The 24,235-nt window shown below is 41.2% G+C and overlaps 1 protein-coding gene across 3 annotated transcripts in view; it reads left to right on the top strand.

The window, feature by feature from the left end:
• Positions 1 to 19,304, top strand: part of TC2N (tandem C2 domains, nuclear) — a 39,441-nt gene extending 20,137 nt beyond the window's left edge. For all 3 annotated transcript variants that reach the window (XM_075425839.1, XM_075425840.1, XM_075425841.1), the window contains 9 exons: positions 3,138 to 3,302; positions 8,336 to 8,427; positions 9,058 to 9,133; positions 10,160 to 10,260; positions 11,147 to 11,263; positions 12,129 to 12,320; positions 14,262 to 14,376; positions 14,849 to 15,048; positions 17,394 to 19,304. In XM_075425839.1, coding sequence (XP_075281954.1) covers positions 3,138 to 3,302; positions 8,336 to 8,427; positions 9,058 to 9,133; positions 10,160 to 10,260; positions 11,147 to 11,263; positions 12,129 to 12,320; positions 14,262 to 14,376; positions 14,849 to 15,048; positions 17,394 to 17,504 — 1,169 coding nt within the window. In that variant the 3' untranslated portion in view covers positions 17,505 to 19,304. The remainder of the gene's footprint in view (positions 1 to 3,137; positions 3,303 to 8,335; positions 8,428 to 9,057; positions 9,134 to 10,159; positions 10,261 to 11,146; positions 11,264 to 12,128; positions 12,321 to 14,261; positions 14,377 to 14,848; positions 15,049 to 17,393) is intronic.
• The last annotated feature ends 4,931 nt before the right edge of the window (positions 19,305 to 24,235 follow it).

The following is a 24,235-nucleotide window of genomic DNA, read 5'->3' as shown; positions in this document are numbered from 1 at the left end:
TCAAGTATTCCTACTGAAAACATATGTTTGCAGAACTTTTCTGGAAGCCTGGTCGTGTCTCTTTTCTCTCTGGACATCCAGAGAGGTTTTGGGAAGCATGTCATCCCACTATGAATCTCTGATGTTGTATGAATAAAACTGAAAGGGAGAATTGCACACCAGTGCTCATATTCAAAGTAATGGAAAACACTTAAAGGAAACAGAAGCTTTAGCAAAGAATTTATTGGAGGCAAGGAAAGACCTAACATATCCCCAGTGTCCATATCACTCAAGTAAGGAAGGAGGGTGGTCTGGCTTTCATGTTTAATGCACTGACTTGTCTTAGCATACTAACACATCTTCCTTTTCAAATTTTGCCGATAGCATGCGCTACTACATGGCCGAATTTTTTTCCCCTACTATTTCCTGCTCTTTTTGCTGCTCTATGGGAGGCCAGGGGTCACAGATCTCAGTGGTCTCTGCCAGTTAGTTCCATGCTCAGACTGCCAAAATGATGTATGTGCATTTAGGCACAGTGGCATTTTAAAAGAATAGGAGCCTGGCGTGGTAACGTAAGTTACAGGGCATATGCTATCACTAGGCTCTTGGTCCTGCCAGGAGATGCCTAGAATTGGGAAGGGAAGATTCTGGCACAGGGGCATACCTGAACAGTTGTTTTCTCTAGAGTTGCTTTGCCTCAGGGACATGATAAACTGATAATATGCTTTTAGTCCCATGTGACTGTTATTTCTTTTCTGAGGGTGGAAACCTTAGTAATTGAAAAAAGTCAACCGCATGTTGCATAATAACTAATGCAGTACTGCCTAACCTTTTTCTGTTTGTGTGGTTTTACTCCCACCCTTCTCTCTTCTCCCTAGGTCCTTGCTGTTGCTTCTTTTCTCCTCCTGCATGCCTATTAGCAAACTTCCTCCTCTCCCTTGCCCACCCCTGCTGGTAACACTGGCACCAAAGCCAAGCTAAGCAGCCTAGCAGAGCTTTTTGGGATAGATTGGCCATTCTGTGCCCGATCTTTTTAGTGGGCTTTGTGATGTCCACCTCGCCAGACATGGACAGGCAACTTAATGCCTGGAGGTAGAACATGTGAGGCCCTCCTCTTCTCGGAGCCTGATCGATCTCCTTCAGGCTCCCTGCTTCCTGGCTAGTTCAGCAGCTAGTTCTTGTAAGTCCGTACTTGGACAAGGTACAGCAATGCAGGACTTGCTCCTGGTAATCCCCTTTCTCACTGGGTCTGGGTTCAGGTCTGCCTTCCTTTGTCCTACCTCATCCGCAAGATACTGTACAAGGAAGTCCATCAAGGACTCTGAGGCACAAATGTTCTTCAGGGAGAAGGAAGATGTGTCTAACAACCTTTAGATAAATGTTTTCTTTGTTCATGCTGTTCTACACAATCTTGTCTGTCAGTGACTTACAAACCAGTGACTTGTCTTCACTGGGTTTCTGCTTCATCATCATTTCTGAAGGACCTGGTGAACAGAGTGGCCCTTAGGCAGTAAAGCCAGTAGATCTTCTGGCAGAATGACCTGACTCTTCATAATTGTCTCTCTTGAGCAAATATTTTAAATTATTGAACAAACATTTGAAAAGTGCCTTTTATGTCAAGTAGACAACTTCTATTTCTCTTTCCAAATATAAATACTTATGTTTTAAAGTACAGCTTTTTAAGCCTCATTAAAGTTGTAGTTAAAAATGCAAAGTTTACTTTTTCGGGACATTTACTAAATACAGTGAAGGGTGCTGCCATTCTTTCTTCACGTTAGCCAAAGCACCAGCATATTCAAAAAATGTATTTAGAGTATTTGCTTCATAGACTGTTGTTAAATATCTGTAGAAGTCCAAGTTCTGCTCTCAGTTCCACTCCATTTTCTGTGCGTGTCTGACCATTTTCCTTTAGTGAAACAGTACATGCTCAGTGTTAGGTCTTGGCATCCCTTCTGAAAGCAGTTAAGTTCTGGCAGCCTTTCTCTTCAATACTCACTGCAGCATGTCTCATGCTTTCACAGAAGTAAGCTAGCAAGAAGGAGTGTGCTCCTGGTCTGGAACACTGGCTTTTCCATCATCTGCTGTGTAGCAATTCTTTATGGTCTCACTTCTAGCGTTCGTCCTAATTTACGTCATGCTCTAGCCCATTGTACTTGAATTCTTGCTTTATCATCTCTCATGTTCCATCTCACTGTTTTAGTTATTCTTTTTTACTTAGCTGCTAACACCTGGAGGAAAGGATTTTACAGCAATAATAGTTTGCCTCTTGTGGTGCCACACACATGCAGAATTGAAGGGACTTTATAATGGTGTAAAGAACTTTTTAACAGATAGGTGGAAGTCAAGGGAGGTGAAGTGAGGGGAGCAAATGTCAGATCTTGGCAGAGTCCAGGACATCCTATCCCCATTCTCTACTGTACTGTTACATATGGCTTATTTTTGCTCCAGACAGACAAAATGAAGCGCTACAGCAGTGTTCTTTACTGTTCTGCTGATCAAGACATGCATGTTTTTTTCTGAAATGATTATAAATAAAGGAAAGAAAAATAGGGCAGCTGTGCTGTAATGGGCCGAGTAAAGGGCTGGAATTCAAGCATTCTCAGATCTGTCTACTTGTGCCTCAGCCAACAATTCAAGTCATTTTGGACCAGTGGTTTTAGCACTGACAGACTTCCTATGGAAATTGGATGACAAGGAGACTGCAGTCACAAGTTGCATTATCTTTCCATAGAAGACCCTCATAAAGGTCTGAGGGTCCATTAGCCGAGTGGGAATGTCTTGGGGGTAGGTAGCCAAATAAGTCAGAGGTTTTCTGTACACATGGCCCTACTTTTCCTGCTAATTTCTCTGCCTTGCTGTCTGTCTTTGGACCCTTCTGTATTTTAACTAGTTAGGCATTAGTTGTGGAACGGCCAAGACAGAGTATGCATAGCTTTTTATGGCCAATTTAATTCTAATGTTTGCTAGCACACTGGAAATCTGACATAATGCGTATGTGTGTTTTCTTTACTTTTTCTTTTTTTTTTCCCTTTTTCTGAAGTAGATAATATTGAAATGTTTTGTCCTTTGCCCTGAAGGCACTCTGCCTGCCTTATGAAGCCAAGCAGCATGTGTTATGTCTGGAACTCTTGCATTTGGTGTTTACTTATGCTCCGCAGAATCTGCCAGAGCCTCATTTGGTGACCGGAAAGCAGAACTGCACGGCGTGTACCAATGGCCCTGCTATGACGTCTACAATCCATTCTATTTGGAGCATCGGGTTTCGCCAGATCTGATTAGACGCTTCCAAGCAAAATCAGATAATAGGAAATTATATGGATCAGGTAAGAAGCACCGCACCCTTACTTTTCTGTCGTCCTCCCTTTCCCAAGGTTTATAGGTAAGTGAAAAAAGCCATTAGTCTGCAGAAGACATGTTTGATTATAGCAGTTCTCAAACTGGTCTGTACGCTACAGACACTTCTTGGTTGGTGAATCGGTCTTCTTGATTTCCAGCTGTGCTGTTGCTTTCTGTCTTTTAGGGGCTTAACAAGACTTGCATGCATGACACGAAAGCAGACACATTGGCAAAGCAAGCTAGTGTAGCTGCCTCCGATCCAGACCAGGATGCAGTACTGGAGATTCCAGCTACCAGTAATAGGAGTGTTTGAGGGAGACGAAAAAAGGGCAGTACATTGAGTGGAGGAATGCCTGCAGAGTATACGTATGGAGAGAGGAACAAGCACTAAAAAACATTCAGGAGCAGATAGGATAAGAGCAGGTGCAAAATGGGAAGTGACGCTATGTACCAGATTTTTGTAGTTTGATTTTGAAGGTGCAGAAGTGTCCCCACTTACACTGTGTGTTTTTAAGAGTGGAGGAGGGCTGTGAGATAGTAAAAGTTTAGATAGAAAGTGTTTAGCTACCTAGGTAAAAATTTTCTTCTATGCTGTTCATTGGTATATGTATCCTATAATGAATGCTGTTTAGGGTAAAATAGATGGCTAAGTGTTGCTTGCTGTAAGTGATTGCTAAGGCAGACTCATTCAGAAATCTCATATACTTGAAGAAATGCACACACCTCTCTATCTAACTGGAAGCTGGCAACAGCATGCATTTTTAAAGATGTTTTATTTAGAATGATATAGCATATTTATTTAACAGCTGGGGGAAATGTCTCAGTCTGTCCTGTTTTAAAAATAATTCTGAATCACCGTACAGACTATGTGAAAAGACTATTCTATTTACTTTTTTTGAGAGCAAAACACATGTAGAATTTTAGCAGCCTTTAATGCATATGGTTTTGCTAGGCTTTGCAAGCACCTGTGGTGGGAGCCAAATGGGTTTTATAAAACTGTCTTGAACATCTTCCCTTCAGTTCATCTCTTTTTCCATTTTTCTTCAAACTAAGTAAACACTTCACCAGTTTTGTCTTAGTAAGCTTAAACACAAGAAAGGTCACTTAAGTGTGTCTAGAGTACAGTTCTAAAATGCCTTCTTCCTCCAGAGTTTTTGATGTGTTTTAAAAGCTAGATGGTTCCCTTCCGTGCACATCTATAGACTAAGCAAAACTCTAAGCTTATTTGGTTGCAGCAAGTGCTATGATACTTTTCATATATGTGGGCTTAGAACTACAGGATGTGTTTATTTGGAAGGTATGAAGTGAAATTCTTGAATTTGCATGTGAAGTCCCTCCTCTTCATTTAAAAAAAACACCCAGCAACAAAAAACCTGAAAAATAAATTGATTAATACTTTTCCAAAATTTCAGTTAATGTTGGTAAACAATATCTCTTTATGGTTAAAATTTTTCTGCTTTTTTATATTTTACAGAAAGCTTTCTTGGTGTAAAAATTGACAATTTTTCCTATAAAAATTTAATTTTTTTAAAAAGTACCATGTCTTCCCCCACTGCCCCCAAGTTCTTTGAAAACTTTAAACAACTTTACTACAAACAGCAGATCATACTATCTTTAAAGCGTTTTGGTGATTTGTAACTTGTAGGAGCTTCTAGTGGAGATCAGGTGGAAGAGAAAGGTCCATGGAATGTGGAAAGAGGGACAGGCCACTTGGGAAGAGTACAGGAATGTTGTCAGAGCATGCAGAGATGCAACGAGGAAGGCCAAGGCCCACCTGGAGTTGAAGCTGGCAAGGGATGTCATAAACAACAAGAAGGGCTTCTTCAACTACATCAGTAGCAAATGGAAGACTAGGGATAATGTGGGGCCGCTGCTGAATGAGGCGGGTGTCCTGGTGATGGAGGATGCAGAGAAGGCAGAGCTACTGAATGCCTTCTTTGCTTCAGTCTTCAGTGCTAAGACTGGCCTTCAGGAATCCCAGGTCCCAGAGGTAAGAGAAGAAGCCCACAGAGAGGATGACTTTCCCTTGATCGAGGAGGACTGTGTGAGGGACTGCTTAAGTGATCTGGACGCCCACAAATCCATGGGCCCCGATGGAATGCACCCACGAGTGCTGAGGGAGCTGGCGGATGTCATCGCTGAGCCACTCTCCATCATCTTTGAGAGGTCCTGGAGGACAGGAGAGGTGCCCGAGGACTGGAGAAAGGCCAATGTCACTCCAGTTTTCAAAAAGGGCAAGAAGGAGGACCCAGGGAACTACAGGCCGGTCAGCCTCACCTCCATCCCGGGAAAGGTGATGGAGCAGCTTACCCTGGAGGCCATCGTCAAGCAAGTGGAGGAAAAGAAGGTTATCAGGAGTAGTCAGCATGGATTCACCAAGGGGAAATCATGCTTGACCAATCTGATAGCTTTCTACAATGGCATGACCGGCTGGGTAGGTGAGGGGAGAGCCGTGGATGTTGTCTACCTCGACTTCAGCAAGGCTTTCGACACAGTCTCCCATAACATCCTCCTAGGGAACTATGGAAGTGTGGGCTGGATGAGTGGTCGGTGAGGTGGATTGAGAACTGGCTGAATGGCAGAACTCAGAGGGCTGTCATCAGCGGCGCTGAGTCTAGTTGGAGGCCTGTAACTAGTGGTGTCCCCCAGGGGTCAGTACTGGGCCCAGTCTTGTTCAACTTCTTCATCAACGACCTGGATGAAGAGTTAGAGTGTACCCTCAGCAAGTTTGCTGATGACACAAAACTGGGAGGAGTGGTGGATACACTAGAAGGCTGTGCTGCCATTCAGCGTAACCTGGATAGGCTGGAAAGCTGGGCAGAGAGGAACCTGATGAAGTTCAACAAGGGCAAGTGCAGGGTCCTGTATCTGAGAAGGAACAACCCCATGCACCAGTACAGGCTTGGGGCGGACCTGCTGGAGAGCAGCTTTGTGGAGAGGGACCTGGGCGTCGTGGTGAACGACAGGTTAACCATGAGCCAGCAGTGTGCCCTGGTTGCCAAGAAGGCCAATGGGATCCTGGGGTGCATTAAGCAGAGTGTGGCAAGCAGGACGAGGGAGGTTCTCCTTCCCCTCTACACTGCCCTAGTGAGGCCTCATCTGGAGTACTGTGTCCAGTTCTGGGCTCCCCAGTTCAAGAAAGATGAGGAGCTACTGGAGAGAGTCCAGCAGAGGGCTACGAGGATGATGAGGGGACTGGAGCATCTGTCCTACGAGGAAAGGCTGAGGGAGCTGGGCTTGTTCAGCCTGAAGAAGAGAAGGCGGAGAGGGGACCTTATAAATGCTTATAAATATCTGAAGGGTGGGTGTCAGAAGGATGGGGCCAGACTCTTTTCAGTGGTGCCCAGTGACAGGACAAGGGGCAACGGGCACAAACTGAAGCACAGGAAGTTCTGTCTGAACATACGGAGCCCTGGAACAGGCTGCCCAGGGAGGCTGTGGAGTCTCCTTCTCTGGAGATATTCAAGACCCGCCTGGACAAGGTCCTGTGCAGCCTACTGTAGGTGACCCTGCTTCGGCAGGAGGGTTGGACTAGATGACCCACAGAGGTCCCTTCCAACCCCTGCCATTCTGTGATTCTGTGATTCTGTAGGCTCGAGTGGATGTTTGCCAGTAGTTTGTGAAAGTCGTGAGTACTGAATATGGAATTCATTTCCATAACTATAATCAGTTTTAAATCAAGTAATGGGGTGGTCTCTCCTGTTTGCTTCCATTATATCAAACCAGGTTTCTAGGTCTCGTATGATATTATAATGCTATTTCTACAGCAGAATTAACGAACAACTCCGCCCTTTTGTGTCACGCACAAGAGAGGAACTGGAACTCATGCCAGACATGCAGACCTTCATGAAATTTTACCTAAATGATGTTGTTACTTTCCTTTCCCTCCTACGAGTTGTCAAAAGTTTCTTCATCTTTTGTTCTCTTTTTCTTCCTTGACTTATAAATAATATAAAGAATTATTCTTTATTGTCACATCCAACAATAAGCATAACTGGCTATTTCTTTTGACAGCAATAAAAGGGGAATAAATTTTTAGTAACGACTGATGTATTTCTATTAAGCTATGATCAGTGAATTATAATGGAAGTCTTCTGAAATACCGTAACGCAGCACTGCAACAAAAAACAGCTCACTGCATCAGATAGTCCTAGAAGTTAAACCATACTGCTTTCTTTCATTTCAGTATGGATCTGTTTTGAAGTTGAGAGTTGGACTTTGAGTTGGACTTGAAGAACCTCTTGAACATTACTGGAGTCAGCAAAGATTCCTGAAGCAGTGGCATTAGTTCAGCTCTCATTTTCTACTCTGACTGCATAATATGCATAGACAATGTGCTTTAGCTCTGTATTGCTTCGAAGTGAAATGAAGTGATAGGATCTACTTAACCACTTCCAACTGCTGAGGAAACTACCCTTCTGTAAGATAAAGATCCTGCTTTTGTGCTATAACAAGCATGTGTCATGTCAGAGTTAAGACTTGCTTTGTCTGGGATCTAGTAAGGGTGCAGAGTATGGTGCTTTGACACTGTGACCAGTAAAGCCAGAGAGATGAGGCCAAGTTTAGCAGGCAGCATGTTTTTGCCACTGGGATCTTTACTGTGGAAAACTTTTAAAAAAGGAGACCAGGCTAAGCCCCAGTTCTGGCTGACTAGATCTAAAGATGAAGCTTTTCTGTTTTGCTAAAGCATATACTAAAAAAAACATTTCTCTTGCGGAAATAACCTTGACGCAGGCTCCCCATTCCAGCAGTGCTACCAATGTGACCAAGTAAGTTTGAACTATTTCAAAGATAGAATTGATTAATATTTTTAATGGCTTGTTCTCTCCATTTTGTCATTTCAGGAGAGTGTTTTGGAAAAGACAAGTGGCGAAGGGTGCTGACGTCCTCCCTTAGATGTTATTTAGCTAGGTTTCAATTCTACCATAGGTCTACTTAAATTTAAAAAAAGCTTCTTTTTTCTTTTTTTTTCCTAGCAATCATGCTTACATGATTTGTATTGTTCTCTTTGTCTTTTTAGTTAGTGATTTAAGACCTAGTGCTTTGTCTGGACCATTTGATGTAAGCCATTCAATGTTTGATCTCAGAAGCCCGCCTCATCGATTCATGAAGGTGAGTTCCCCTTGTAACTTAGGTTATACTGAATACTCAGCTTACTTGGTGTGGCTGTTCCTGTTGCTTGGTGTTTTCAAAGTTAACACTGCAGGTCATTGTACAATACTGAAGGGCATTGTACTGTGCACTGGAAGGACTAGAGGGAAAAGTTCAATCTCTTGCCCAACTTCAAGAGGCTGTTTCCTGATATCTCCTCTGACTACTGCTGTTCTGGCCCAGCAGGGCTGTTGAGAAACCTGAGGAGGCTGTCAGACAGGACAAGACAGACGAGGTTGTGGTTCCTCATCTTGTGATTTCTCTCATCAGTTGAAAAGTGGAACACTAGAAGTTTCCACTGATGCAAAAAACACTGCTTTTTTTTTTTTTTTTTCAAATAATCATCTTTCACATAAAGATGAAATTGCATATATATCAGTGAGCAAAAAAATCTGTGCTGGCCATACGTGTCCTGTATTAGCTCTTGTGGTCAAAGTAGTAATTCCATGCTGCTGGATCAAGAGATTAGTAGGGAATGAGACAATTCTTTGAAATTGTGTGGTGTTTTGTTTTCATCATGTCTTGTCTGATGATAGAATCTCTCTGGCTTTTTGCATCTCTGAATAAAGTGACTTTTTTTTTTGCCCCCAGAGATATGATTCACTCTCCAGTGTACCTAGCAGTACCTCTTCCAGGAAGGATTCACAAGGCAGTAACAGGAGCCTGGGTAATGTTTTGTTTGTTTACCTTGTAATGAAATATTTCCCTTTGCATTTGCAACATTAAGCTGTTGCTACTGTTGATGATTTTTTTTTTTAGATGAATCTGATTAGCAAGTCAGGTTGGAGAATACTTTGCAATTTGAAATTAAGAGTTTTGGACTTGCACCTTCCTGTTCTCAGGAGATTGAGCAAATGAGCCTTTGAGGAGTTGTCATGCTTTTGAAAAATTCATCCCTGGATTTGTTACGCCAGTGAACTAAGAAATTACAGATGTTCTGTTAGGATAAAGTGCAGCACCTTTATCTCTAGTCCTTTTTCATGTATCAGTATTTTTTTGTGGGAAGTGCCTGGAATCCAATACACATATTACGCAGAATTAGGCAAGAATATTGCATGCAAGCCTATTATCCTTGTTTATGAAAGAATGCTGGAGAAGTGGAGATACTGCAAAATAAGCCGTCAAAAATGAATCAAGTCACCATGAAAGTCACCCTGCTGGAAGTCAGAATTTCACCCAGTCTCCTCAAAAAGAAGACACGGGTGCAATGACCTAGTTTCAATCATGACAGAGAATCACTGGATATTAAATGGCTCTTCTGAGTTGGAGAAAAGCATAACAGTAAAATGTTTACTAGGCTGGAATTGAAATCTGAGAAAGATAAAAAGCAGGCCAATTTATAAACTTAGCAGTGAAAGTGATTAAGGGAAGTGATAGATTATAAATGTGTTCTGGGTGTCTCAGGCACATGCTTTTTTTCTTTCTAAAAGTTGTTCAAATACAGCACAAGTTACTAAACTCAGTAGAGATAACTGAGGTAAATGTCAAGGCTTTTAGCTGTGCAGAAGGTCAGGCTCCAGGACTTCATGGGTATTTTGTCCTTAAAATGTAGGTGTTAAGATATTTCAAACTTATTTTGAGAGAAGTTTTCAAAGATAGGCAGTCCACCTACTAATGAGTTCCCTTATTCTTGGAATGACCTTTTAAGATACTGCATTACTTCTAAAAACACTTAATTCGCTTTCTTCCATAGATACTATTACATTATCAGGTGATGAACGAGACTTTGGAAGACTGAATGTGAAGTTGTGTTATGTTTCTTCTGTAGAACAGATTTGGATCACAGTTTTACATGTGAGCAAATATAAATAATGTGATCATTATTTACTCAAATGGCTATTTTACTATACTTAGTGTTAATTCTCATTAAATTTGGCTCTCTGTTACTTTAAGGAATACTGTTAGGAGAAAATGAAAATTACGTCTATGTATTCGTGTAAACAAAGTTCAGTCAAATGTAATACTGGGCTTCATTCAAAGTATCTTCCTCTCTATTTTTTTTCCTCTCTCCCCAGCAATCTCTGTTCTGCTGCAGTCAATAGTAAAAAGTAGTATATAACTCTTTATGTTACTATATATATCTTCTGATTGTGGGGTGAGGAATTGTTCAGCATAGATAAGAAAGCTGAGCTGGTCATAGGCTGGTCCTGCTGTGGAAATTTTCCTGTGGAAATTTGAAGGCAGCAAATTGGAGCAGCTTTGGAGGCAGCATTTAACTGACTTTAAATCTAACAGTTCCTTCAGGACAGAACTGTAATAGCACTTTGAGGACGTGTAGTTTCTTGTGGCTTTTTTGCTAGCTAATATGATGCTGCTATGCTGGCTATTTTACACACTTCCAGGAACTGTGAATAATTTTTACGCAATGGAACTTTGAGTAGTCAGAAACCTCATAAATACATGAAGTGATAAATACTATGTAAGGGATTTCATGATTTATCTGTTGTCAAATTGCCACATAGTGAAATCATTAAAATCTACTGAAAAACATTTTACCCTCTGGTTGTAAAAATAAATTATTAAATGATCCGAAGTGACACAATCATTACACTGGCTCTGATTTATATTCAGTGTTACAGGAATTACACATAATTCTAGAACAGTGTAGAAGACTGTTTCTAAGGTGTCTGAAGGCCAGAGTCTTGCATTGTCTAAACTGATTGTGTTTTCAATGTTGCAGTGCAAAGACCTGAGCTGGCCTTCTAGCTGTGGGGAAAATCCTCGTATCTACATCAAGGGAATCCTCACACTGCCCAAACCAGTGCATTTCAAATCTTCTGCCAAGGAAGGGTGCAATGTAAGTAGAGGCAGGGAAAACAACACGAAATGTTTTTCTCCCAAAAACTAAAAGTGAAATGTAAATGGATTTTTTAAATGGACCAAACATCCACTCCTGTGCCATATTTGCTGTGGTAGTTGCCTAGTTTTTGGTTACTTCCCTCCCCCACAACTTCTCATATCCTATTAAAAGCCTTGTTCCACTTCCTCCCCCTGCGTCCTCTCCTGCATTGTACTCTTGCCCTCCCTCTCTCCCAAGTCTGCAGGACAGATAACACTCACAGGTGACTGAACCGTGAGCTGCTGGCCTTGGCAACTCAGTGGTGGGGGACCGGAGGAAGACCTGGCGTACCTGTAGGTGCACATTTGCCCCAGGGAAAGTCAGTGATGTACTGCCTCTCACTAGGGCAGGAGTCAAAGTTCATACATCCTCTCTATAGAAAGTAATGAGAATTGGTCACATGGGACAAGACTCTTGATAGTAGCAGTAAAGCAGTGTTAAGGGGGTGGAAGGTAAAGCAACGTAAACCTCCCACAATGTGAGTCAAAGGTGAAAGAAAATAAAATTAGGAGGAGAGACTGAAGCAAAAGGCGCAGGAGAATTTGCTGTGACAATGTGTGTATGCTGTTGTAAAGTTCCAGAAGAGATGGCTTCAACTTGTTATAGTAGTGAAAAATAATCCAGAGTTTTGTCCCTGCCAGGGTGTGGCAGTGAGGTGGTGAGTCTCTGGGGGCTTACCACTGTAAAAGCACACTATTCCATGGCAACCTAAAATGGTAGCTGGGAGCAGGGGCTACAGGACCAGGAAGTCTTGGCTGCTAGGTTTTGGGCTTGGTGCAAATCTCTTGCAATTGTGATGTTACCTCTCTGTTTTTCTTTCTAGGACATCAAATTTATGGAAACTTTTGTGTTTGCTATTAAGCTGCAAAGCCTGCAGGCTGTCAGATTGGTATTTAAAATCCAGATGCAGACTCCTAGGAAAAAAACAATTGGAGAATGCTCCTTGGCACTGCGGGAGCTCAGCTCGGAGGAGTCAAGTCATTGGCTGGATATATCTCCTCCTTCCAAAGCACCTGTAAGTGCCAATACTGCAAAATTATGTTGTTCTGTCACCTAGAAATAGTTGTTGGAGATGAAAGTAAAATAATTCAGCACTAATTCAATGAACAAACAGTTTTTTTCTTTTTTTTTTCTCTTTTTCTTTTTTGTCCTCGCCCCCACTTTCTTGGGTAAAGGCATTTTGATGGGGAAAAAAATGCAGACTTTTGAACTCTGCACGTAGCTCTTCTGGTCATAAACTGCAGCTGTTTCTGGGAAAAGAGCTAGAGCAAGCTCTTCCACACCATGGCCCACAGCTTGAGGGAGGGGCATTCTGGGGAAATGTTCAGCAAAAGACACCGGGTAATGGCCTTTTCCGACCAAAAATGCATCAGAAGATCCTTAGGACTCACAGCAAGAGCTCAGAGCAAATGGAATCTGCTTTTGTTATGGGAAAAAAGTGCTAAGATTTTCTAGTGGCTTGAAACTGCAGAGATAGCTATATATTTAATGTTCAGACTGCATGCTGTGAAGTAATAATTCAGACAGTTCTTTTCCATTAGTGTAATAAGAAGCAGGTGGTTTTCGCAGTGGGATTTCCTTTCCCCCTACCCTCACTTTGTTTGTTTCTTTTACAGATTGTGTCTAGACATTTGTATTTTCAACAAATTAAACTTGAATTAGCAATTCAAAAGCAAATTTTATCTAAGTGTGTCAGAGTAATACAAGTGATACTCTTAATTTCTAACATAAGTTATACTTGACATTTTTTAATTCTAACAAGCATAACCATATTGCTTCAAAAGCAATAAGATTAAGTGAAAGAGGAAGCTCTTTTAGAAACTGCTTCATCCCAATGTAAATTCCTGAATCATCTCGTAGTTTCTCTCTCTGTGTTGGCTTTCCTCACCATTTTATCCAAGAGCCCTCCAGACACTGCTGAATTTGTCCCTGCACTACCCCATGAGGCAGCAAACTACCCTTACTTGCCAATGAGGAGCCAAAGGTCAGCGTCGAGTAAGCGGCTTCCTCTCAGGGTTACACAGAAATTTCGTGGCTGAGCTGCAAAGAGAAATTGGGTCTCGTTCCATGAACTGGAGCCTGACTTCTCTTTATCTGACCTGTTGTTCTCTCGCTTTGTGCATTTTGCTTTACTGAAGTGCGTTAAAACTTGAAGAGAACTAGGACTAGCAAAGTCTTTTTAAATGGAAGTTGTCAGGAAAGCTGGCTCTCCACTGGCCTTCTCTTGCTGTTCTTACAGTGTTCAGAGTACGTTAGCGTCTGACATGAGAGTAACAAGGATGTCTCAATGCAACTTTGCCACTAGCAGAAATTCTAAAAAAAAAGTCAGACTGGAGTTCTCAGTACATTTGGGGGTGGGGGGAGGCGGTGTATGCCTGTAGCCACGTAAAACACAAGTACTTCCATGACATAGGAAACGCCACAGCGTGCAGTCACCCTAAACATTCATAACATTAAGTGGCTGGGCCTTGTATCTGTGGAAAGCATTGCTGGTATCTCTGTATTGCAAAATTCAAAAGTGTGGGAGGAGAACTCCAAAGCTTTTGTGTTAGTGGAGCGTACCTGGTCTCTCACTTCCACACCCAGGTTTAGTAGAGCTACAACTGCATGTCCGGTTTTCCCTACATGTCTTTGCTTTACTATTGAGGAATCTTTCCCAGGTGAAAACTGAGGACCCGTTTATCTGTCCAGTATCTCTGGCTGCAGCCCACAGGGGCCGTATGTGCGCTGCACGTAAGCAGTCCGTCACTGGAACACACGTACTGCAGCTATGACAAGTGCAAGATGCATTTACTTACTGTGCATCTGCAGGTTGTGTATACAACACAGGCTTATATTTCTGTGCAGGAAATCCCAGATAGAAATGTGGGAGCCCAACGTATGACAGAATTCCGGTGTTTCCTGAGTTTGTAAGCAACTTAATCCAGATGTTATGGCAATATTCTTCTGCTTGTAGGTGTGCCGCACAGAACTTCAAGTAGGAACTTGTTTTCAAGCAATAAACAGGAGGATTCAGTTACAGATTCTTGAAGCACAAAACCTTCCAGTTTCATCTACACTGCTGTCTTCAAGTAAGTTACATCAGCTGTCTCTTGCCTCCTGTCTAAAAGCATTTGTAACAGGTAAATTGCTGCTCAGATGGGTTGGCAATTCATAACATTCCTTACAAACCTCAGACTAACATATTGTGCAGCAGATTTCCATTGCCAAGGCTTGTTTCCACAGATGTCTTACTTGATTAATTTTTGTTTGGTTTGAAGCTATGTGTTTATGTATTTTGGAAGATTTTTATCCCAATATTAATTCTGACATACAAAAGCATTAGCTTGCACTTGCTGTTTGGATACTGTGTTAATGAATTCAGTATTATTGAACATACTCTGTGTGACTAGTCAGGAAAGCTATGGTACAGTTCTTTTGGCCAGACTTTTGGGAAACTGTTGCAATTTGAACCATACATGTGGATCTTGTCAGTTCCTTTTTGGGTGTGTTTGTGAGTAACCCTTTGTGTGCTATGCCTTTTTCCCCTCCCTTTTGTGCTAGATTTCTTTGTGAAAGTCGGAATGTTTAGTACAGAAGGCTTGATCTATAAGAAGAAGACTCGTCTTCTGAAGTCCACTAATGGCCAAGTGAAGTGGGGAGAAATGATGATTTTTCCAGTTAGCCAAGCTGAACAAGGAATTAGCTTTCTCATAAAGCTCTACAGCAGAAGCTCAGTGAGAAGAAAACACTTCCTAGGACAGGTAGGTTTCTGCTAACTAGCGTGATATCCTTTACTTAAAATCCAGTTCCACAGGTTTCTTGGTATGAGTTTTAAAATACTTTAAATAAGGTGGTGTGTAGCAAAATAGTAAATTCTAATAAACTTTTCTGGATGTAACTGAAGAAAGAATAGTACTGGGCTCTCTTAAACATGCATTAACATCAGAATGGGAGTTGACATTTGATTTTTCTTTTAAAAAGAAATCCTTAAGTCATTTTTGTGTGGAGTATTACTATGTGAAAGATTCCTTCCTACAGATATACTGTCTCCTCCTTGCCTCTAGGCTTTGTAAGGAAAACAAACATAGCACTCACAGGAGCTCCACAACCTACAATGTACTGTACAGAAAGGGGGTGTGTTGACTAATCATACCAATACCCTTACAAACAGGTGTGTGTAAAAGGAAGTATCAACAGCTACAGTATCAGACTGCCTTTGTAGGTAAAACCATGCTGAAATCAGCAAAATATTCTAAATATGTATGATCAAGTGATAACATAGGTGACCAAACACAAAATTATTTTTTAGTAGAGTGCTTTTTTCCTTTTTTTTTCTTTTTTCCTTTTTTTTTTTTTTTTAACAACTGGAACTTCAGTAATATCTCTTTGAAAGCATCTGTGTGATCTTATTTATTTAACCACCACAACACCTGGTAGTCTGGTCTCTTTTTATTCTCTCTGTCCTCTTCCCCTGGTTTTTCTAATTTGCCATCATCCTGTCCCTTCTTTCTCTCCTTTTCTTCTTGGTATAGTGAGCCGTAGCTGTTCTTAATGTTCTGTGCTTTTCCTGACCCAGCTAGATTTAGTAGCAGAATTTTAATATATGCATAGATTAATAATGTAGAATTGATTTTGAGACCCCAACTGTAATGTCCCTTGTCAGATGAAGAACTGTGCTATCCTTAGGTACAGAAAATGGTACTGTCCCATTCTGGTGATGTTTCTCACACCTGCTGCAGACATGCAGTTATAGGAGATGCTGAGGTGCTATAGAAATGATGTGCTTACAAGAATTGTCAGCCTCATGTCACACATGTTCCATCTTTCTGTGATTCCTGTTGGTGGAACTGGATTTGAAATAGGAAAAGAAATAAATTGTTCTTTTTAGTTGTGCTGCCTTGGGGTGAAAATAACTGGGTATGATTTTGCAGTCACTTAGCAATATATGAGGTCATCTCAATCTGGCGAGTTACATTTAATCATGAATCTTATTTTTTGGGGGGAGGAAATGAGCTACTTCTGCTCCTAAAAGGTTATTTGGAAAAAGTTGTCACAGCTTATGTAGGCAGACACTGCCACATAACACATGAAGACATAAAATATGGCTCAGGGGAAAATGCACTTTGAGCAATTGGCTGGGTAGCTGGAAAAAGACGAATATAGCTGGACCTATTAACTTTGTTCTTCAGAGAATGATGTTTAATTGGATGCTGTTCTAAGTAGACAATACTTAGATTAGGCTGCTTTTACAGGCATGTCTTTAATCATGAGCAAGATGTATATTGAATCTATGTAGATGAAACATCAGCTGTCTGTGGTATTCTGGAAGACATTATTCTCACTTCTTGAGGAATCATGCCTCAGCAGTGTAGGCTAAATGTACTTCACGGTGAAGGTTTCTGAGAAGTCTTAAAAGGACTCATTCTTGGAAGACTTGAGGAAATAGAGTCCTGTAAATAATGATACCTACTTACATAAGCAGAATTCTTTTGGCAATGAAGGCTGGTGATAATGTTCAGGGGGAAAATTTCCTACTTGTACCTCATTTCCTCATTTAATGGCCACTATCCATTAATTGAATACTGAGAAGAAACGGACTCTTACTGCGTGACTATGTGTGGTATGGGCATGTTAGTAACCTCTGTGGAATGCAGCTTTGGCCCTGTCTGTAGGAGTATGCAATTTTAAATGCTCATGAAAATGCTGGACAGCTAGCTAGGGATGCCAGATGGCTTGCAGCCAACTGGAGTTTGAGCGCATGGAGCCATCACCGGCCTCGATGAGCCCTTGACCCCAGCACATGCATTTGAATGGAGCAAGGAATGCTTGACTTAAAACATCTTATTAAGCAGAGAAACATTAGCATGTAGTGAGTTCTGTAAACTATTTTAGAGGCTAAATTTAAACCCAGACTCCCTGTGTTCCCAGCCGAAAGCCAAAATATGTTAGTCCTAACAGAACTGTCTTTGTTGCTCTTATGCTTTAGTCGCAGTCTACATGTTGTATCTCGTTCTACACTTGCGTGATATTTATTTGGAACTAATAAAGACTAGGCCTCTGTGTTCTGTCAGGTAAACTCAATTTTTTCTTTTGTTTCTTACTGCAGATCTGGATAAGTTCTGATAGCAGTAACAGCGAAGCAGTAGAGCAGTGGAAAGATACTATTGCCAACCCTGAAAAAGTTGTTGTTAAATGGTACAGCATTGGTCCATCTTGAAGACAGGAGATGAAACTCAGGACTGATTTTTCTACAAAGATATTCATATGCTGCTTAAAATAGTACAAATAAAAAGATATTGTCTACACAAGTTCTTCAGAAGTTCTCCACTGCATCACACCTCGATGGTAACTGGGAAAATTCAGTTTCACCAAGAGAAATACTGGCTAAATGTTATTAAGAGGATTAAGGAGCTGGGGAAAGTGCTTATTTGATTTTAAAACTCCACCTTGAAAAATATGTTTTTGCCCCTTTCCGGCTCCATAAAAGCACAGAAATCCAGTCTTGGAGAGAAGCAGCTTGAATCAGCATCTTGTCCACTAGTCACTGGCATCATCCTCATCTACAGTCTTGTCTTTGGCAGACTCCAAAGTCCATGGGCATCAGTCTGATCAGTGGCCTGATCCTAGGTGCCTCTGAGCCTCTGGGGTTGCACCTGTGTTGACACCATTTGATCAGAGTAACGTGCAACTCGGCAAGTGGGAAAGCTGTGGCAGCAGGAGAAGGCATAAAGGGAGCTACGCAATAAGACAGTACCCAAAGGCTTTTCCAGTCTCCATCTCTGACGAAGGGCTGTTCAGTACCCTGACATGCCTGTAGCTTGGGTTTTCCCCCATCCTTCTGTCTAAACAGAGAGGTTGAAAGATAAGTGTTTCTTTGACTAACTGATCTTTGCAAGTGGAGCCCTCCCGACTTGCTCTGTTTGGGTAAATTCTGACTGAAATCAATAGAATAATACAAAGAGGCAACAGCCCTGCATAGGATCAGGGCCAATACTTTCAGATAAATTACTTTCTTATATAGAATTCTTATATGTAAACCACTTCCTATCTAATCAACAATGTTCTAGCATTTGCTTACATTGCTAAAAGCCAGTAGTCATTAAAACGTAGCACAGTGAGGGACTCAGACTTTGTTTAAAAGATGGGCTACTACTGCAGAAGTATTTGTTACATGTCTAGGATGCTGAAAAAATTATGTGTGGGAGTATGTTTTTGTTACTTGTTTCTGGCAAGGAGAAATTACCATATTTTTATTGCAAATTATATTTTTCTCTACAAAATCCTAAGATTATTTTTTCTATTAGTCCCCATATTTTCAGGCATTTATTCACAGTTATTTTTCAGGCAGGAAAATGTCAGGTATCTAGTTAATAATTTATGCGTCTAAAAGCACAGACCTCTTTGCACTACTTCAACTACTGGATTTAAAAAATACATATATTCCATTAAATCCGGTGCTTACACATTTACTGTTGGCTGTCTGGACTGTACAAATACGTATGTTCATATACTAAGGATCAAGAAAAAAATGGAATCTCTTAGATATATTTTTTTTTATGAACTGATAATTGAAGCTTTTAAAACTTTAACCATCCGGATTTTTGTTGTTCCAGAACAAATGTTCTGCTTTTTGACCAGTTTATTTAAATGAACTGGAAAAGTTTTTTCATGTTACTCGGAGAACAAACATCAGTTCTAGCTCTTACTGACGCTCTTTGCAAAGCTCCCAGTAGGCCCAGAGGATCTTGACTGACAGTGTTAACTTCCAGCCAGTTACGACACTTGGGACGAGCCTGGCCTGTTGGGTCAAATGAAAAAAGGAACTGGACAGAGCTGATATTCCTGGAATATCTTTAAATTAAATAAATATCCCTGTGTTTTGGAGGCTTTGATTACCATGAAAGTGGTTCTACAGAGATTGCCAACTCAGTGGATACTGCGTAAAATGGACTTTTTGGGCTGTTTTAGGACAGTTTAAAGGCCTAACTGGTAATGTCTCTTCTTTCCTATGTTAATATTTAATCTACATGTTTATAATAAAAGTTATGAACAGAAAATAGAAAATATTCCCCCTTCCCCTAGTTGTTTATACCAGTGTTTACCAGCATCTCAAACTGAAGTTCAAATCCTACCTTTTTCTCTGAGAAAATGCCAGCTAAGGAACTATATTTCATGTAGCATTGCATGTAGGGGGGTTGAGTGCTAACACATTGAGGAAGTGTGTAAGGCCTCTCTTTGCAAGATGCGCACGGGTACGAGAGCGCTCTGAAGAACGTGCTCTGAGGCACTGCTTCAGCCTGTGCACATTCCCAGGCGTCGGGGTTGTCTGCATTGCTGTGTGCCTTCATGTAACAATTTAATGAAGTCTTAATAGTTGGCTAAAGACACTGCACTTTTTTTTCTACAAAATTGGAGGATTTAAGTTGCTTGTTGACAAGATTTGTTCCTCAGTTTGCCCAGAGCACTACAGTGTTCTTGAGGAAACTGATGGTATTTCAGGCTTAGAAAGCAGAAAGTCCTTTATTTGCCCCACCACACAAAATGTGGCTCTGCTCTTTGTAGTCTCAGCCAACTCCATGCATACTCCATTACTGAGAGCACGGCAGCGGAGCATTGGGATGTCCATCTCTGTGCAGCCTTGTATTACGCAGTGGGGTAGAAAGAGAAACAGGCAATACTCGGTCGCAATAAGATGATGAGGAAAAGAAACTTATGTTGCACTGTTCCAGCTTTTTCTTAAAAAAAAAAAAAATCAACTGCTGCATCCTACTTGTGCCCTAATTACTGGCTCCCAAGATCCTGGGAGGAAACCAGGAATTCTCTTTGCTTTCACTGCTGAGGAAAATCATCTAGGGATGGAGAGAGACCTGCCCAGCTCAAGAACCAAAAAGTGCCCATTCATGGCGTCAGCATTTACCTTGCAAGCAGACCAAAGCTGTGCTTCGAACAACCCATTGTCACCTGAAACAAGAGTCCAGTCCTCATAATAATGCCCATCTTTGTGCTTCTGAGGATGCCTGCAGGGTGGAGGGGTTGTCCAGAGGATTGCTTACAGTGGGCTGGAAAATGGAACTGGTTTGGAGGATGGGGGCTGCCAGCGAGTTAATTATGTGAGGTTATCTGTATAAGAGGCATTGCAGAGGATATATGGGAATGGAAAATGGCTGGAAGGAAAAGTCTTTGTAGATTTTTCTTCCAAGTGCACGTTGAGAAGACACTGAGGTGCCTTTATTTTGCTTTATGACTTAGTGACTGCCTGACTGTAAATGCATGTGAGACTTTGGCTCCTCCAAATCCAGGTCCTGGCTTATGTGAGACTAAGGCAGTTTTCCGGAAAAGGAAAATGATGCAGCATTTGAAGACCAATCCACAACATAAACTAGCAAGGAACTTTATGTACTCCAGGATACATGCAAGAAGAAGAAAAAAAGGTGTCTCAGAGCACTCTTCTAATGGTGACAGCTGTATGTTGTCCATTTAATGCACGTTCAGCCACTATTTTGATTGTTACATCCAAGTTTACTGTCATTGAAAATATTGTTATGAAAACTATTCTGTCAGTTCACTTAATTTGTAGATATAAGACACACATGGTTTATAGTTGGATTTGCTGTTGCTTCTAGTTAGTGAATCACTCAGCTTCCTAACTTAAAACAATTGTGATAGCAGCAGAGGTTCAGAAGCAGCATTAGTTTTATTTCAGTCAGTTCCGAAATGGATGTAGGTGAAATGGCGCAACCTTTATGATCTTACATTAAATGTTATTCATACAGAGATCTGTGCCTGCTTAGTTAGAAACCAACCATAGACTAAACTTAATCAGATTTTCCAGAATATGTGTATATAATTTCACTGGTTAATCAAACAATTCTAAGTTTATTTGTTTACGACTAATAGCATTCTGTATGTAAACGAGGCCAACAAATTTATTTTTCGAGTCTTTACATCTCAATGCCATGGAATGGCATTCCTTTTAAGGAAAAAAATGTAATTCTACCTCAAAAGATGAGTCGGTGGAACAGTTTGTAAATCAGATTATCATAAGACACTACTTGGAAAATAGCTGTATTTGAGTATCCGATATTTTGTGATCGCAACATAAATAGTGCCATATTGCTAAACCCATTAGATATCCCTGGTTCGTTCTTTTGTTGGCAGGACATTTGTATAAAACAAGAGGTCATTTTGTAAGCATTCAATTAAGCTCATATGCTGTTTGACTTGAAAACTGTCTGCCCGACGGAGGTTGCTTTTTGAGTTATGAGTTGGTTTTGCAGCCAAAGCATAAGGTTGTCTAGAAGTTGGGGGCAGGGTTGTCCCAGTTCTGACTTTCATCCTGCCAACATATGTACGACATGGGAGGGAGGCTGCATAGTTGTGGAAAGCTTGGCATAAATCATGCTGGACGTGATATACCCTCCTTGTTTTTCCAGCTTCTGCTGCAAAATTACATCACCATGCAAATACAGCCCTGTACATGATCTCATGCTTGGTGCATGGAAAAAGCCATCACTAAAATCAGCACCATGTTCCACAAACACTGGTCCAGCAGATTTACATTCTTTTCTCTAGCTTGCACTGAGGGACAGGCCATCTCTCACAATCTATGGCAAAACTCCCACTGCGTTCAACAGAAGCAACCAGTCTTCAAAGCTTTTTGAGTTATTTCAGTAATGTGATGGTATGATTTACCTAACAAAAGGTTACACACAGCCTAATTTTTTTTTGGATTTTTAAAATAAAAATCTGTTCAGGATGATGTTTCTGTAGAAACTGAATTTCATTGAAAGTGGATCTGCATCTCTGAAATATGATGCAGTTCTTCCCATAGATTTCAGTGGCTTAAAAACAAGTCCTCTGTGGTGATTTTTTTTTGCCTGTATTTCTGACTGTGCAACTTTTTCCTTCCTTTTAGTTGCCTGTAGACTGCTCTTCTTGTCCCTCAGCATAAACAAGTCTTTAAATGATGTTTGCTTTTTGCAATTAACTTTATGTTTTTCTAGTAATGTTTCCCATCTTCTTTATCTAATATTGGGACCAGCATTATACATGTTCTACTTCTGCTATTTAAAGAAGTAGCTACAAGCAGGAGGCTTTCGATCCTGGGGCTTGGATCCTGTCTGATGCTCTGCACTTCCGAGCTACCTTTGCTCGCAGATTTGATGGTGTGGATCTTTTGGAGCTCCTTGAATTTATGTGTTGTCCACCACCACTGAATACAACAATGGGACAAATCAATTGTAATTTCTTATGTGTACCTGGGTATCTTCACCTGCCTTTCTCCTCCTCCAAAAATTACCTTAGGAAATCATTTTGGGTGATGAGAAGGAGCAAGCTGTTTGTGCTTCTGACCTTTAAGGACAGTACAGTTGTCTGACTGCCATCATCTGTGCTGTGAGACAAAGCGGAAGGCTCAAGGAAGAGTTGTGAAAAGCTGCACCTCCAGGTGGAGGGAGGCTTGTACCTCCTGTATATATGATCTGGGAAACGCTTATTAGCCTGGGGACTGGAATCCCTTGCCATGTGCCCAAAGGGAGGGGTCATTATGTTGTAATTTTTATCCTGATCTTGGAAAACTCTCTGGAGCTATGGAGCAGCTAAATAGGGAAATTTTCCATAGGAGGAAGGGTATGGTTCCCAGATTTCCATGAAGCAGACCATTGACTGAAAGATCTTGGGAGTCTTTGAAAAAAAACAGTCATAGGAATGTACTTGTTAGTTTTAAATATAGCCAAGCTTTGTCACTTGTCCTAGGAGAGGAGTGAATTCTTAGTTTGTGATACATAACAGCACAAGAAAATGGCACGTACACCCAAAGCAGGGCTGGGTCTCCTTTGCATTACTCTTCGTTAGTCCTGCAAACACTGAGGTGAAACTACACACACTTATCCGCCCCTTTTCCTGCAGTAAGGACAGGCTGGGAGGGGGATCATTAAGGACAGGTAGTGAAGGAGGTAAAATAAAAGCAGCGCTTTTGTTTAGAAAAGCATTGCTTTTTAAAGCAATATGTAACGTGCCTGTAACTATTGACAAAGCTTTTATTTGATGTGACTGAAGATAGATGATTACGCATTTAGGTATTTGCTTAGGTTCTTTCAATACTGCCCTGGCATGAGATTGTATTCATCCTCTTTGTATTTAAATAATGCTTCATTCTGCTGTGTTCATTGACCTTTGAGCTCTAGACCTAATTATGCCTGATTTCCTATGGATTCGTCCCTCGTGGCTGATTGACTTTGGCGTGTAAATCAGGGTAGACCTTCTTGAATCTTTTTTCTGCACACCAGGTAGTTACAAAGTTTCTCTCCCAGATGGATTCTCTGATTGCTAATGAGAGCTCATGACAGCTATTCCTTCACCTGGGAAACTGGGAGCTGGCTTGTTACCTGAACATTGCTGGGTTTTCTTGAAACCTTTGGAAACAGAACTATATCTGTGACATCTCTACCATCAGTCAAATTTGGCTGCAACGACTAATGGGCTCAAAAATTTTTGTGGGCCTTGGAGAGAAAGAGAGAAAACAAGCTACACTGCTTCAGGACCCCGGGGCTCAGCTGTGTTTTCCTCTGTCCTGCCACAGGCCAGAGAAGCTTTTCAGATCATTGCTGATCATGACTCCAACAATACTAGTTCTCAAGGCAGCTCAAGCAGTTTTTCTGAAGACACATTTGTTAAAGCACAGGTATTTTGTAGCAGTATGCTGGGGAGCTGGCCACTTGCTGGGGTTTCACAGTAACCGAGTTCTAGAGGTCTGGGTGAACAGAGTTTTGATGTACTTTGAAACTACCATTGACTAAAAGCAGAAGCAGAGGTTTAATTAAAGCTAGTATGAAGAAATGCTTTTAAAGCTTTGTTTTTAGATAATAAAATAACCACTAGCAGCAGACGTCAAGTCCCCTTCTGATCTCCAGCATGTACATCTAATTAGCACTTCATTAAAGCTCACAG

Source organism: Opisthocomus hoazin, chromosome 7 (genome assembly GCF_030867145.1).
Source record: "Opisthocomus hoazin isolate bOpiHoa1 chromosome 7, bOpiHoa1.hap1, whole genome shotgun sequence".
NCBI lineage: Eukaryota > Metazoa > Chordata > Aves > Opisthocomiformes > Opisthocomidae > Opisthocomus > Opisthocomus hoazin.
The sequence above is the reverse complement of the archived record's forward strand: the minus strand, read 5'-3'. Positions and strand labels throughout refer to the sequence as shown.